Source organism: Zalophus californianus, chromosome 4 (genome assembly GCF_009762305.2).
Source record: "Zalophus californianus isolate mZalCal1 chromosome 4, mZalCal1.pri.v2, whole genome shotgun sequence".
Taxonomy (NCBI): Eukaryota; Metazoa; Chordata; class Mammalia; order Carnivora; family Otariidae; genus Zalophus; species Zalophus californianus.
Window position 1 is genome coordinate 38,231,601 of NC_045598.1, and position 16,193 is coordinate 38,247,793.

General features: G+C 44.3%; 1 protein-coding gene across 7 annotated transcripts in view; it reads right to left on the reverse strand.

The window, feature by feature from the left end:
- LOC113933182 (BEN domain-containing protein 5) overlaps positions 1 to 16,193 on the reverse strand; it is a 1,542,215-nt gene that overhangs the window by 59,934 nt on the left and 1,466,088 nt on the right. For all 7 annotated transcript variants that reach the window (XM_027613047.2, XM_035727241.1, XM_027613040.2 and 4 more), the window contains one exon: positions 914 to 1,066. In XM_027613047.2, the coding sequence (XP_027468848.1) occupies positions 914 to 1,066 (153 nt within the window). The remainder of the gene's footprint in view (positions 1 to 913; positions 1,067 to 16,193) is intronic.

Genomic DNA, 16,193 nt, shown 5'->3' on the forward strand with positions numbered 1-16,193 from the left:
CTTTCCTGGCCTGGCATTCAAAACTTCTGGGATTCAAAGTGCATCTTACTTCATGGAGAAATTCATCATCTCCACTAACGTCCAGGCCTGGAGCAATGGGCAGGGAAGTTTTCAGCTCATCAACTTCAGAGATTGCTATGACCTTTGTGGGACTCTCCCCCTCTGGCCACATGGAAATAACAGGCCTCAGAGATTTAGTATCAAAACAAAGGAAAATGTGCAAAAACGCTCTCCCATGTCCCCACACCACACGCTGATTCTCCTCCTTATGTTCTCTCCTTGCCCTTTTCCAGTACTGCTTTTCGCTGCAAATTATTCTCACTGCTGAGTCTTCCTCAGCATGTGGGGTGGGTAGTAACAACCAGTCTCTGGGGTCTGCTGAGGTCTTCATTGTCTGCAAACTCCTCTTCCACCTATTACTACCTTTGTCCCCCCAGGAAGCTATGATGCGGGCAAGGCAGAACGTGATCACCCACAAATTACTGACAAAGAAATCGAGACCCAGCAACGGTCACGGAGGGAGAGCGTGGTGGGCACACGACCCTCTTCAGCAAGGGGTGAGGCTCCTACTAAAAGAGCTGGATGAGGAGAAAGTAGACCCCAGACCCCGGGGCAGGGGCCAGCGTGTGGTGGGTGCTTGGTGAGTCCCTTCTCTTGCTAATGCTGGGGTCACATCAACTGAACAAATCCCAGCTCCTCAGAAAGACCAGGTGCTGCTTTTTCCAAGACTCTCCCCCCTGACTGGTGAGGAGCTGCTTGAGGACATGGGCGTAGCTTGTTCACCTCTATCTTTATCACCCACACAGAGCTTGGCATGGAGCTGGCGTTCTGAGAATGTTAAACCAACTGAGCTGAGTGAAGAGGAAAGGGAGGGAGCTGGGTGGGGGCTGCTGAGAGAGAACTCTTGACCTACGTAGGAGAAATCCTCAGCATTCTGGCAGAGGAGCTTGGGGAAAATGGCCTGCCTCTGGAATCGTTCCTCATCTTCAAAGATGTTGCCGTACATGAAGCCATTCATCATGGTGGAGTGGGCGTGGATGTCAATATAAAACTCCAGGCTTGTTTTCTGTTGAGAGGAAGGATGACAAATTAGAAGTCTGGGGTCACAGAGCTTGCCTTAAAGGACCAGACGTTAAATATGGGGTGCACGCTTCCTTCCGAGCTGTGGCTATGTGTCAGTGGATTTAGCACTCATCTGCAGTGTAATTGGAAGGGTTGAGACTTGTGAACATCAATTTCCCCTCACTTTTAACACCATCTGCCCTCGGGGTCTGAGAGCACTACCTTTGGCAGGCCTCTTCAGAGTTCTGAAGAGGTGAGGGTTTTTTTGGGTTAAGTCAGATGTTGCTTACCCAGAACAGTTGATACATTCGTGACTAAAGGCACTAGCAGACTCTGTTTTTCTGATTAATGAGAAATACCTTCAGGTAACACAATTGTATTTATATTGGACCTGCTTGTGGGGTTTGGGCCAGACTAGGCCATTTCTAGCTGAGCCGGCCTAGGGGAGATCGTGGCCCTACAAAGAGTCTCAGCTTTTGTATTTGACAAATGGGTTATTTTAATTCCAACCTCAGAGAGTTATAGTGGGAACCAAGCACTGCAATGATGATTACTATCATTTACTGAATATTTTAATGCATGCCAAGCACAATTCTGGGAGTTTTACATGTAACATATTAATTCTTTTATTTAACCTCATTTCATGTTGCCACACCTGCTCCCCAATAATATATAAATTGGGCATGGAAAAAATAGTACTTGTACTCTGTAAAGATGATTCTGACCAGTCTTTCTCTGCTCTCTACTTACACATATTTGAAGCATTCCCTACCCTGATATGGTATTATTTGCAAACATTCCCATCTACAAGTTCCCTGAAGGTAGGGAGATGTCTGTAAAGAGCCCAGTGGCTGGACATGAAGGGCGCTCAGGAGCTGCACACAGAACGACTGGACCAATGACTCCAGAGAGACTGTCCAGACACCAGAATGTACTGGCAAGAATCGGGGACGTTTTTGGCCCATAGATCTTCAATGTCCCTCAGATCTGACCTTCTCTTCCTATATATCAGCCCAATGTATACCTCACAATCCTTTCTGAGAGTAACAGAGGCTCCAAGTGTGAGAGAAACTTGTCTAGCTTGGCATAACTGAGACTGAAACCCAGGTCGCCTGACCCCTGGCACAGTTAACTTCTCACCATCAACGGTTCAACTCTAGAAATGGCCAAGGCAAAACCTGGCCACCTTTCCATCCCCTTTCTAGCATGTATTCCTGGGAAAGAAAGAAAGTCTGTGCTTGGAAGGATTCTTCCTCCTTGGGACCCTTTCAAATGAAGTTAAAACCAAATGAAAACTGTGTTGCTTCTAGAATGTGGGCCTGATGACTGTCATTTCATTTGCCTCTGAGTTGGAGTGAAAAATTATGTCTTGCCGAGCTCCCAACTCTCTAGGTAGCATAAGCTGTCTTTGGAGAGACACAAGATGCACCGCACTGTGTGATATTAAACTCATCATTTTCAGCTTTGGAGGTGGAATACACAATGATTCAACAGGAGCCCTATAAAAGTCATCTTCGCAATTTTATTTTCTTCAATTGTCTGTCTTTTCCTCGGAGCTTTTGATGAGCTGCCGCGAAGAGGAGGAGGCAGAGAGATGACTTAAGAAATGTGTAAGGAAAAGCTGCAGTTTCTATCTCTGGACATGGGCTGGAGAGGGCCTTGGAAGTCAGCTGCTCTGACCTCGTTGGGCTCAGCCTGGCCCTGTGCTGGGAAAGGGGGGTACTGCTTGCTGATTTGCTGGTTCTTCTGATAACACGTTCTGGAGTGGCTTCTGCTGCCCTATCCTGACACCTGGCACCTAATGTGATTTCACTTTAAATAACCAGCAAATTATATTGATTGATTTATATGGTTCAAAAGTCAAAAAGATAGGAAAGGATATATAGGGAGAAACCTCTCTATCACCCTTGCGAACCTCCAGGCACCTGGTTTCACTCCCCAGAGGCAACTCATGTTATCAGGTTCTCCTGCATCCTTCCAGAGATACTTTAACACAAACAAGTAAATATCCATCCCCCACCCAACCCCGCCATCCCCAGGACACACAAATGGGGGCACATGGAACACACTATTCAAATCTGCTTTTTTCTCCTAACGTGTCTTGGAGGTAATTTTTTCTCAGTGCATAAACAGTTACTTCATTCTTTTTAATAGCCATATATAAACTATCCAGCCAGTCTCCTATTGGCAGACATTTAAGTGATTTCCAACCTTTTCCTGTTACCAACAATGTCTTAGTGATTGACTCTGAATATATGCATTTCACACATAGATAATTATACATAGGTTAAATTTCAAGAAGAATTTCTGGGTCCCCTGTGCATTTGCAATTCCCATCAATACTCACAGACTGACCTCTTCAGAAAGACCACTTTATATTCCTAGCAAAATATTACAATGTCTCTTTTGCAATTAACTTGACAACACGGGTGGAAGGAAACTTTTTGATATTTGCCAATTTGGTGGGAGGGTGAAAAAGGATATCTAAGATTAGTTTTTTGTTTTGTTTTGTTTTTTGTTTTTTTAAGTAGGTTCCACACCCAGTATGGAGCCCAATATGGGGCTTCAACTCACGGTCCTGAGATCAAGACCTGAGCTGAGATCAATAGTCGGATGCTTAGCCAACTGAGCCACGCAGGCACCCCTAAGATTAGTTTTAATCTGAATTTCTCTTAGTATAATTCTCTTTTATTACTTGGTTAAGTTTAGGCTTTTCATACATTTAAGAACTGTTTGCATTTTGTTTTCTATGAATTGTCTGTTAATTTCAGCTGCCCATTTTGAAAGCTGGAGTGTTAGTCTTTATGTGTAGTACAAAAATATTTTTGCTCAGCTTGTCATTGTTTTTTGACTTCTACTAGTACTTTTTTCCATCCAGAAATTTCTAAATGCTAATTTTTTATACAGACTTATCAATATTTCCTTTTGTGGTTTCTGGGTTGAAATCCTTCATTGTTTCTTCTATTACTTTTATTATTTCACTTTTTACATTTAAATATTCCATTTCAATTTTAATTTACAAGGACCTAGGTTGTGAGATAAGGATTGTACTTTACTGTCCCACACTGTTTATGAAATTGTGCATCTTTTCCCCACGGACTTGAAAAGCCATCTTTACCATACACATTTTTTGTATGTATTTGGGTTTGTTTTTGGACTTTTAATTCTGTTCTAGTCATTTATCTATTCATGTGTCAGTACTACACAGTTTTAATTATGTTAAGTTTATAATGTATCTTGTTTCATTTTATACTTTTAGGTGTAGTTAACATCTGTCACCATTTCTACTCTCTTACAATCCCATTGACGTACCTTTCCTCCTTGTGACTTACTCATCCCATAACTAGAAGCCTGTATCTCCAACTCCCCTTCCCTCATTTTGCTCATACCCTGCCCTGGCAACCGCCAGCTTGTTCTCTATATTTATGGGTCTGTTTCTGGTTTTTTGTTTACTTGTTTGTTTTGATTTTTAGATTCCACATATAAAGGGAGATCATATGGTATTTGTCTCTATCTGACTTATTTATTTCATTTAGCATAATGCCCTCTAGGGCCCATCCACCCACATTATCACAAATACCAAGACTCATCCCTTTTTATGGCTGAGTAATATTCCATTATAGCTATACATATCTATACCAATCTTTATCCATTCATTTATCAACGGACACTTGGGCTGCTTCCATATGTTAGCTATTGTAAATAATGCTGCCATAAATATAGGGGTGAACATATCTTTTCAAATTAGTGTTTTATGATGCATTTTAATATTTGAAGGGCTATTATCACCTAATTATGCCTCTTTTCCCAAATTTTCCTGTATTGTCTTATATATTTTTCTATATGATATTTATAATTAGCTTGTTTAATTTTCTTTCTCCCCTAACCCCTGTCAATATTCTCAATAATATAACCATATTAGACTTTTGTATTACCATAGGAAGAATCAACTGTTATGACTTGGAGCCTTCCCAGCCAAGAATATGTTTTGACTTTCCATTTATTCAAATTTTCTCTTGGGTACGGCAGGAAATTTTAAAAAGTTTTTGGTTTTGTTTTCATATAGACCATGAATGTTTCTTTTTGATGCCAAGGCAGTTTCTTGCTGCTGTAAATGTGATGTTTTCTTCCCTTAACTCTTCTAACTAATGGTTCTTTAAATATAAAGGCTCTTGTTCTTTTTTTTTAAAGTTTATTTACTTTTTTATAATCTCTACACCCAACATGGGGCTCAAACTCACAACTTTGAGATCAAGAGTTGCATGCCCCTCCAACGGAGTCAGCCAGGTACCCCTAAAGGCTCTTGTTCTTGACATAATAATTGGTACCCAATACTTCACTAATTCTATTATTATTTGTAATAATTTATCATTTGATTTTCTTGGATTTTCATTTGCTTATTCAACAAATAATCGCTGAGTGCCTATGATGTGTCAGACAGTGTTCTAGGCATTCCCTATGCACCAGGGAGTGTGCTGGGTACTAAGGATAGAGCTGTGAACATAACAGAAAGTTCCTGAGCTCAAAGAGTTTATATTCTATGAGGAGAGAAAGGGAATAAACAAATCAATTAATAAATACAAGATGTCAGGAGGCATTAGTGCCGTGGAGACAAATAAAGTAAAGAAGTGGAATAGAAAAAACTAATGATGTAATGTATGGTGATTAACCTAACATAATAAAAGAAAAGAAAGTAATAGAGGGTTCTGGAAAACCAGCAGCATGAATGGAGGAGGAGAGTTAGTCCTGAGGCTATCAGTTGGAAGAGTCTTCCAGGTGGAAAGAGAAGTAAATGCAACAGTGACATGCACTGGGCATGTTTCAGGAACAGCAAGGAGATCAGGATGCCTGGAAAGAAGGAGTGAAGAAAGGGGTTTGTAAACTTACCACCATAGGACTTCTATCTCCTGCCTGCCCACCTCCCAGTTTTCCGTCTAATTTCTTTTTCATGTCTAACCACATCAGGTAGTTCTTCCAAAACAACATTAAAGGATTAGTTTCTAGGACCCCTTCCCACTCTGAGGTTCTTGGGGCTGGAGCTGGAGTTAAAAACAGTCTAGGATATTTACTTGAATAGGGTCTAAGTTCTTTTTCTTTTTCACTACACATGCCCTGCACTTTGTAGGGAATCCCGAAGACCACAAATACTAATTCCAACAACATCCTTATTATGGTTTGTACCTAACCTGGCTTCATGGACCTGTGTGGGCCCAGTGAGAAAGCAGGAGCAGGGGTTCTAGTTCTGGTTCTAATGTTGACCCAGTCTGTGACCACGGAGAGGTGGCAACTCTTCACTCTGCCTCAGTAGCCTTATTTTAAAAGTGGTTGTTCGATTCTTGTTTGGGTCTTGGTATCAGTACTTGTTGCTCTACACCTAATCTGGCTAAGTATGTCTGTGTGTCTATAAGCTCTTTGAGGATGGGGACCATGTCCGATCCAAGTCCTGTCATCTTTACTCGTTCAGCTACAATGGCTTCTTCCCCGCTTTCCTCACTGCTCTAGAGTGATCTTTTTAAATGCAAACAAATCATGTCACTTCCCTAGTTAAAACTGTTCTGTATTTCTTGACTGCTCACAGGATAGAGTGCAAGCCCCTTCACATATTTTGAAAGGCCCTGCCATGATCTGGTCCCTGCCCCATCTAGTTTCAGCTCGTGCCCTTTCTGGTCTGATGCTGGGCACTCCAACCCCGTGGAACCACCTGCGGTACACAGACCTGCTATGCTCATGACTTCTGTCTCCACGTTTACACACGATAAATATCTCCTCTCCCTGGAATACATTTTCTCTTGATCTGGCTAACTTTGATGCAAGCTTCACATGTAAGGCAGAAACTGAGTGGATGCTCACCAGTCTCAACCCCTATCCCTGGACTGTGGAAGACATTACCCCCTCTCCCTTGCTATTTGGCTGGGGTCTGATGGGATATCAGCAGTGGTGACACCTGCCACTCCCGGGCCTGACCATAACACTCGGACACAGTCACCCACATTCTCTCTTGCTTTTGTGTATGGAAGCTACATGTAAAAATGACGGTATCATAAGAAGGAAGGAGCCTGTGTCCCTGAGTCAACACTGAGAGGAAAATGGCCAGGAAAGCCTCTTGACCTGGGTCGGACTGTGATGAACCCTTTACTGTACTAAGCCGCTGAAATCTGGGGATTGCTTGTTATAGCAGCTAATATTATTCATCTGACTAGTATAAAAAAAATCTCAATTCAAATAGCCTCTTTTATTCCTCAGGATGAGGTACCAGCTTCCTCTGTGCTCTCATAATTCAAGGCACAGCCCTCTGTCTCATGGCACTTACCACATGGCATATAAAGGCTTTGTTTATCCACATCTCCCATTAAAATGTGAGTTCTTTCAGGGCAGGGACCATACATTGTTGATTTTTTAAATCCACAGGACCAGAGCAAGGCCTGGTGTGTGTGGTAGGTTATCATTCAAGCTTTGGCAGAGGAATGAAGAGGAAAGAAAGCGATGGAAGAATGAGTGAATGATAGGAACAAACAGACGCAGCCAAGGTTTTCCCTGGCAGTCAAATGAGGTACCTTTCTTCTTTTTTTTAAATTTTATTATATTATGTTAATCACCATACATTACATCATTAGTTTTTGATGTGGTGATCCACGATCCATTGTTTTCATATAACACCCAGTGCTCCGTGCAGTACGTGCCCTCCTTAATACCCATCACCGGGCTAACCCATCCCCCCTCCCCCCTCCCCTCTAAAACCCTGTTTGTTTCTCAGAGTCCATGGTCTCTCATGGTTCATCTCCCCCTCTGATTCCCCCCCTCTTTTTTCCCTTCCTTCTCCTAATGTCCTTCATGCTGTTCCTTATGTTCCACAAATAAGTGAAACCATATAATTGACTTTCTCTGCTTGACTTATTTCACTTAGCATCATCTCCTCCGTCCCATCCATGTACCTTTCTGTGGCCAGTCAGAGCAAGGAGTGTGTTGCTAATGCGGGGCCCTTCATTACCATTTAGGACGGAGATTAGACGGGGAAAGAAAGCATCTCTGTTCTTTCCTTCCAAACTTAAGAACCTTAATTAAAACCAAGTGATGAAGGGCTGTCCCCTTGAAAGCAGCCAACAGCTTATCCTGCTATCAGGGACCTAAAGAGTAAATTAAAATCAGTGCCAATAAAATTAAAACTACCTTAGGGCATATTTGCAACATAATTTAGTGTGGAGTTTGCTTCCTCCTAGACACCAAGGAGGAAATGGGTTTGTTTTTTTTCCCTACATGCTTCACCTCAGTTTGGTGCTGTGAGGTGGGGCTGACTCCCTCACATCTGGACAGCCCTTCAGGGTTCATCACTTGTTCGATCCAGAGGAAAAAGGGAGATCTGACCCAGGCAGGGCAGGGGGGCTGAGCCCAGGTTTGGCGAGCAGAAAGAAGCTGAAGCTTAGGCAGGCATAAGCACCAGTCGGGAGGGCGAGCTGCTTTGTCCCTCCTCCTTACAGAGGGGCCTGAAGCTCCAGAGCGCCAGTAGCCTGCCCAGCCTTATGGTGCAGGAAGTGGCAGAGCTGGGGCCCAGGTTCCTCTGGTTGCAAGACCCCGTGCCCTGCATCCTGCTGTGCTCTCAGGGCCTTACGGTCTAGCAAGGCAACTGCCCTGATCTGAGGATTGCAAAACCTACGCAGTTTCCTTCACCTCTGAGCTGAGGAGTTCTGGGGACTGATCCTAGCAGGCTTAGCCTCTCAAACTCAAACTCTCAAAGAGCACTGGAGGGGGTAAGGGGAGGAGCAAGGAGCCTGAGAAAAACTTCCAGACAGCTCCCCCACTGAGATGTACCCCAGGAAGCTGTCTCCCCATGGGCCTCGGGCGAAAAAGCCCCAACTCTAATCTTTTTATTATCAACTAAAATATTTCCCTGTGTTTTTTTTTTTTTTTTTTTAAGGTAAAGTAGAAAAGAAAGCAGCACAATATGAAGCTAAAGGAAGAAGAAAAAGTTAAAGTAGATGTTTATGGAAGTCAGGGTGCATGTCCTAAGGCAGGATCATTTTTCAGAAAAACTGAGAACTCTTCCTTTGAAAACAACTGAGCAAATGAAATAAACAAAACAAAATCAATGTCCTATGTCATGCATAATCTAGACCTCTGAAGTGGCACAGTTAAGGCTTCTCTGCTCAGGAATGCCCTGGATATGGCTGAACACAACTTCTGGTCACAAAGGATGTGATGGATCAATGGGGACAAGAAGAGGAGCACCCACATAGGAAACCCAGACAGCTAGCCTAGGGAACCGGGGGCGATGCGCTATGGGCACTTTTTCTCCTGCCTTCCTCCATTTTATGCTCCAGTCTTACCTGCAACTTCCAGACCACCTGCAGCTTCCCCCACACACATGTCCTTCTACTCTGCGCTTCTTGCCTGCCATTCCTGCAGGTGGAAATGCCTATCCTCCCCATCCCTCTCCCCCCCTGCTCACAGCTTGCTCATCCTTTACTGCTAGGCCTCATGCCCCCTGTCCAAGAGGCCTTCCTTGACTCTCTCAGGAACAGCAGTTCTCTTTTCTGGACTACCATAGATTTTTAAAATATCCTTCTGTTAAAGTATTCATTATCCAGTTGGTTCATTCATTCATTCAACAAATACTTGCTATGAACTTACTGTTTCTAGGACCCCAGGGGGGTGGACCAAACAGAGTTTGGTCCTGTGGTGCTGTGGACAGAGTTCCTCCTGCCTTCGAGGAACTGACACGTGGATGGGGATGAGAGACCAGGCATGGCAACTAAGCCGGGTGATCCCAGATTGTAATACACACTAGGAATGCACTAAGGGAGCCACATGATGGTGAATCATGGAGGGAATGGGGACAGGGTCTACTTTAGATAGTGTGATCAGGAAAGGCCTCTGACATGTGAGCTGAGCCTGGAAGGATGATAAGAATGAGCCATTCAATGAGGCTGGCAAGAGAATTCTGGGCAACTAAAGACCCAGAAGCAAGGACAAGGGTGACATTTTCAAAGACCAGAGGGAAGGCTCGTTGGCAGGATCGTGATAAACACGGCAGGTGAGCCTGGTGAGGTTCATGGGGTACAGCTCACACAGGGCCTTGCAGCCTGGGGTCAAATTTTGGAGCTTATCCTAGGTACAGTGAAAAGTTATTTTAACAGGGAATGTGGTAAAAGGATTCCCTTGCCTGTCAAGATAATGGGCTTTAGGGGCATGAGTGAGTGGAAGCCATTGAACAGTTCTCCCCAGAGATCATAGGAGCTTGAATCAGAGTGGGGTGGCCATGATGAAAAGAGAAAGGCAAATTTGAGAAATACTTTGGCCACATCATCGTAGGACCTGCGCATGGATTGGATGCAGAAAGAATCAAAGATAGATCTGGGCTTTGTGACTTGAGTGACTGAGAGATGGTGGTGCCACAAAGAGAAACAGAGGAGACTGGGATGGAGACCAATAGGGATGGTGATGGGGAAATGGGATCCGGGAGGGATCTCTGCAGTTTGCGTGTCTGGGCGTGTCAGGTAGGCAGTTACACACACGACCCTGGAGCCCTGGGGAGAGGGCTGCCCTGGAGGCGTGAAGGTAGGCCTCGTGGGCACGGAGGTGTCTCTGGAGCCCTCTAAAGCTGAGAGTTTAGGCAGAGGAGGATGTGAAGGAGACTGTAGAGTAACAGGGAGTAGGAGGAAAAATGGACAGTATGGTTTCATGAAAACTAGAGCAAAAAAAAAAAGGTTTTAAGAAGGAGGGAGTTGTTTGTGAAGCCAATAAGGTCTAGGGCCATGTCTGGTTCACCTCTGTATCCCCAGGGTGTATCATAGAGCCCAGCACACAATAGGTGCTCAGGGGATATTTGCTGAGTGACTAAATGAATCATAAATGAATGAAGCAGGTATCAGCAGAGGAAGGGCTGTGGTGTAAGGAGTTTCACACAAGGCACTATGGGGAAGACAGTAATAACAACTTAGTGCTTACCACCTGCCATTCGTTACTCCTCCCACAACCCCCTCAGATGGAAACAACATTTACAAATGAGGAACCTGACAAATAGAGAGGTTTAAGTAACTTGCAAAGGAACCCCCACGTGACATAGTGGTAACTGGCAAAACCCACCCTGTCTGGCTCTGCGGTCCATGCTCTTAACCAGGACTTCAACAAAAGCAACTGACATTATGCTGAGTGAAATAAGTCAATCAGAGAAAGACAATTATATGGTTTCACTCATATGTGGAACATAAGAAACAGCACAGAGGATCATAGGGGAAGGGAGGGAAAACTGAATGGGAAGTCATCAGAGAGGGAGACAAACCATGAGAGACTCTTAACTCTGGGAAACAAACTGAGGGCTGCTGGAGGGGAGGGGGATGGGGGATGGGGTAACTGGGTGATGGGCATTCAGGACGGCACGTGATGTGATGAACACTGGGGGTTATACACAACCGATGAATTATTGAACACTACATCTGAAACTAATGGTGTACTGTATGTTGGCTAATTGAATTTAAATAAAAAAATAAAAAAATTAAATTATAAAAATAAGGGCGCCTGGGTGGCTCAGTTGGTTAAGCGACTGCCTTCGCCTCGGGTCATGATCCTGGAGTCCCGGGATCGAGTCCCACATCGGGCTCCCTGCTCAGCAGGGAGTCTGCTTCTCCCTCTGACCCTCTTCCCTCTCGTGCTCTCTATCTCTCATTCTCTCTCTCAAATAAATAAATAAAATCTTTAAAAAAAAAATAAAATAAAATAAAAATAAAAAAATTTTTAAAAAAGCAACTGACGTTTACTGAGTGCTTCCTGTGTGTGGTCTTGTAATAATTCTAGTAACAATCCTATGAGTTAAGTACTGTTATAATCAGAGGAAGAAAATGAGGCAAAGAGCTTGCAAGTGGCAAGGCTGAGATTGAAACCTGAGTCTTTCTGACTTAGGGCTAAGCTCTTCATCTCTGAGCTCTTCAGAACTTCCCAGTCTCTGCATCTGTGGCCTCTTTGGCCTCAGCAGAGTAAACTTCAGGACAAAGGAAATTTGTGAGAGTCATGCCTAGGTGTAGGGAAAAAGCACCAGTAGCAGCAAGATGAGGAGTGAAAACATTTTCCTACTTCCAATTTGTCTCTTGTAATCCTCCTCTACTTCCAAGTGAAAAGTAAGATCTGCATGTAAATAAAGGCATTTCTGCATCTCCTCCTAATGACCCAGGATGAGCTGGGTCTGGCCTGGCAGGAGGGAGCCTTCCCCTACTGCTACCTCCTCCTTCACCTCTGCCCTAAAAAAGGGAGAGAGACCAGAGGCTCAGCACAGGAGGTCTGGGTTCATAACAGACCTTCCCAGGGCAAAAAAAAAACTCCTGATCTGTCTCTTGCTCCCCATAGCAGTGACTGATGAACCCAACATTGACCATGACAATGACGGTGATGACAGAAGAAGGGTACTCATGGAGTAGGGTGGTTTTGGGTTCAATAGACTTGGCTTCAAGTGTCAGCTTAGCCATGGGTGAGCTTTAGGACCTATGGAAGTTACTTTCCTTCTCTGAGCCTCAGTTTCCTTGACTCAAAAGTGGGGATAATAATCTCAACCTCACAGGATTGTCAGGAAGTACCTGGTTCTGTGCCTAGCAAAATGTCTGGCAGTTTATACACTTTGAATACACTTATTCCAATCACACAGTGATGCTATGTGGAGGCGCTGTGCTTGGCACCATGAGGATGGACCTCCTTGAGCTCATAAACTTGCAAGGAAGATGGACATTTTAAAGCTAACTGTGTGTGCAACAGAAGATTTGAAGAGAAGTACAGGGGCTAGAGGAACACCGAGCTGAGGGGGGCTTGGAGACCCAGCTTACATAAATGTAAATTTCTTCCTTGTTCGATAGAACATCTACTGACAATAACGATCGTCTTACACATTTGCAGCGTTTATAAACCATTCTCACACGAGGGGCGCCTGGGTGGCTCAGTCGGTTAAGTGTCTGCCTTAGGCTCAGGTCATGATCCTGGGGTCCTGGGATCAAGCCCCCATTGGGCTTCCTGCTCAGCGGGGAGACTGCTTCTCCCTCTGCCTCTTCCCCCTCCCGCTTGCTTGTGCGCGCTCTCTCTCTCTCTCTCGCTTGCTCTCGCTCTCTCAAGTAAATAAATAAAATCTTAAAAAAAAAAAATAAACCATTCTTACACCAGTTAGCTCATGCGATTCAACAATCCACCGAAGTTAGTTTCTCAGCTTAGTTTCTCAGAAGAATCTCAGAGACTGGCTTCTCAAGATCTCATAGCAGGAAAGGACCTCAACTGGATTCTAACTTACATCTCACTACCTCCAAAGGCTCTGCTTGCTCCTTGCCCTTGGGGGTCACCCCAGGTGCTCAATCCTGCATCAAGAGTAGACACAGATACAAGTGGAAAAGCCAAACCTCCCTGCAGAAAGCCCCAGTCTGAGCAGAAAGACAAACTAAGAAGAAGATGGCGATATAATATGTAAGCTTGTGAGAGCCGAGGGACACTTTAATTTCATAATTAAAAGTTAATGTTGCTTCATTATAAATCAAAGGCTGATGAAACTAGGGCACCCCCAGGAACACATTAGGAACTCAATAAATATGTGTGGCCTGAATGCTTGGAGACATCTCCTGTAGGAGGTTTTTAGCTGATCCAGAGAGAGAAAAATATGTCTAACCACTGAGCTGGGGGTTTGGTAAGTCCTCAGTAAATCTTAGTTCTTTTCTTCCCAGGAAACTCATCTTGGCTCTCCTACTAACCTGCTCTGTGACCCTGGAGAAGTTTCTTTCCCTCTCTTCAATTTCCCCATTTAGAGAATGGATTTGGTCACTTTCTGTGGCCCCTTAGGCCCTGAGAGTCTTACATCTTTCAATCATCTCATCTTTCTGCTTTGCACTGTTGCTTTTCTTTTTTTCCCCCTCCTTCCTTTGGGACAGATTCTGGCAGAGTTTCCCACCTTATCTCCTTCAAGACCCGAGTACCTGCTCCTTTTCCTTGGTACAGCCCTGTGGTGAGAGCCTACTATAAGACGGCAGTTCAACCATTTCCCCACGGTAATGCAGCCTTCCCATGTGGCAGGGTAGGCATCGTTGTTTTTCAAAGAAGTGTTCAGGGGTGCCAACATTCATACTGCAATTCTGTACTACATCCTGGAGAAAAATAAGATGGTTCCTCGCTGCTTTATTCAGTGTAGGTGACTGGGGACGGGGGGAGGGGTGGAGAAAGGTGCAGACAGAGATCCTGTGTCTGCTCCTTTGTCCCTTCTCCCTCTTCCTTCTCCCCCTCTCTCATCTTGTTCTTTCTTCTCTCTCTTCAATCCTTCTCTCCTCTCAGCCATTTGGGTGCTTTGAGAGATGTATGTGGAGACGGGGAAGCTACAGCTGAAGGAACCATCAATTTATTAGATAGTCAGGAAAGGCTTCACAGAGGAGGTGGCTGTTGAGCAAGGTATTAAAAGACAAGAAGGTGTTCACCAAGTGGATGATAAGGAATGGAACCCCCAGTAGAAAAAAAGACATTTTAGACAAAGGGAGCTGTGTGAGCAAAACCCACAGGACCCAAAACCACCTGGCGCATTAAGGGACCTATAAGGTGTTTGGCGTGATTGAGGAGTACCGGGGGGGAGGCAGTGTGTGACAAAGGGGGGTGAAGAGGCTTCCTGGACCCATCATGGAAGGCCCTGTAAGCCACTAAGGACTTTTTTTATAAAGTAGAAAACATAGAGAAGTATTTTATGAAAGTATAACATGATTATGTTTGTATTGCCTTTTAGAAAGACTTTTTGGGAGGCTCTGATGAGGAAGAATTAGAGGTTATAAGACTCAAAGGCATGTGGAACAGTTAGGGCATTTTTGTTATAGTCCAAGTGGGAACTGATTGAAAAATGATACGGTTCTCAATTAAAGCAGGGGCAGGGAGGGGGAGAAGAGGAAGAGTACATATTTGAAATTATAAAATAAGACTGACAGTGCTGGCTACGGGACCTAAATTGGGACAGATTCCCAGGTTTCTGGCTTGCATGGCTGGCTGGAAGATGGGGCCATTCCCTGAGATGGGTGTTGCCATTATCCTCTCAGTGTGAGTTGGGTGTTTGCCTCCTAGGTACTGGTCCCCAGTTAGAGGATGATGCTCTGGTCTTAGGTTATGACATTTTGATACGAACAACTTGATTTTTCCCTAAGCATGGCTATTTGAGTAAAAGAAACACACTTCTCCATGTAACCTATAAAAATGGAGCTCCTTATTAATATAGTTAAAGATAAGCATTGTGCATTTTTATGGGATGTAAAATCAGAACAAGAATTTTTTTAAAAAATTCAGATACCTAAATACACATATTCAAACACTTGGGTGCCCTAAATGGGAGGAGGGTAAGGATGTTCTTAAGCCATTACTTTGCTACAGGTTTTTACTCCCTCTGAACAGAAGATTTTGATTGTAATGGACCACGTCACTCAGCCAGAGAGCAGCGAGGAGGAAGGGGGCAGTCTGAGAGTCAAGCAAGGGTTGGACAAGGAGGTGTGGGGACTAACCAGGCATTATCTCTCGGTTTGAAGGCAAAGCCCAGAACAGGGCAGGCTCCTTTACTTACATCCACATGAAAAACCTTTATTAAAATCCCATAGAATTAGTTTGTGGCTTCTCTGGTTCTTGACTGATCTGGAGTTTTGCGGGGTGGATCCCTTCCTTTGACACATGAAATACTACACAAACTACACAACTTGTTCACAGTCATTGTCTCATTGCCACATACCCATTTTACAGATGAATACACCGCTCGAGATTACACTGAGGAAGTGACAGAGCCCTGGATAAAGCCTACATTTTCCGTCCACAGTACAAGTTATTCTGCTACATCATTCTGCCTTGATCCTCTAATTTTCGGGTCTTAGGGGAGCCCAGAGGGTGAATTCACACAAAGCATGGAAGGAATCTCGGTATAAGAGTATCGGATGCTCTGTGACCTGCCTCCATCTCCTGCGATGCTTTCACCATGCCCAGCTGATGGCTTCCAGACCATGCTGTGCTCTTCTGTGCCTTCCAAGGTTGCCTTATGCCGTTCCCATAGCTGAAGAGGCCTCGCTTTACCTGGCCATTCTCTGGGGCCCAGTACAAGCTTCTCTTCCTCTGTAAAGACTTCCTTAGCCCATCTGGGTATGCTTGACCATGTCCTCTTTCAT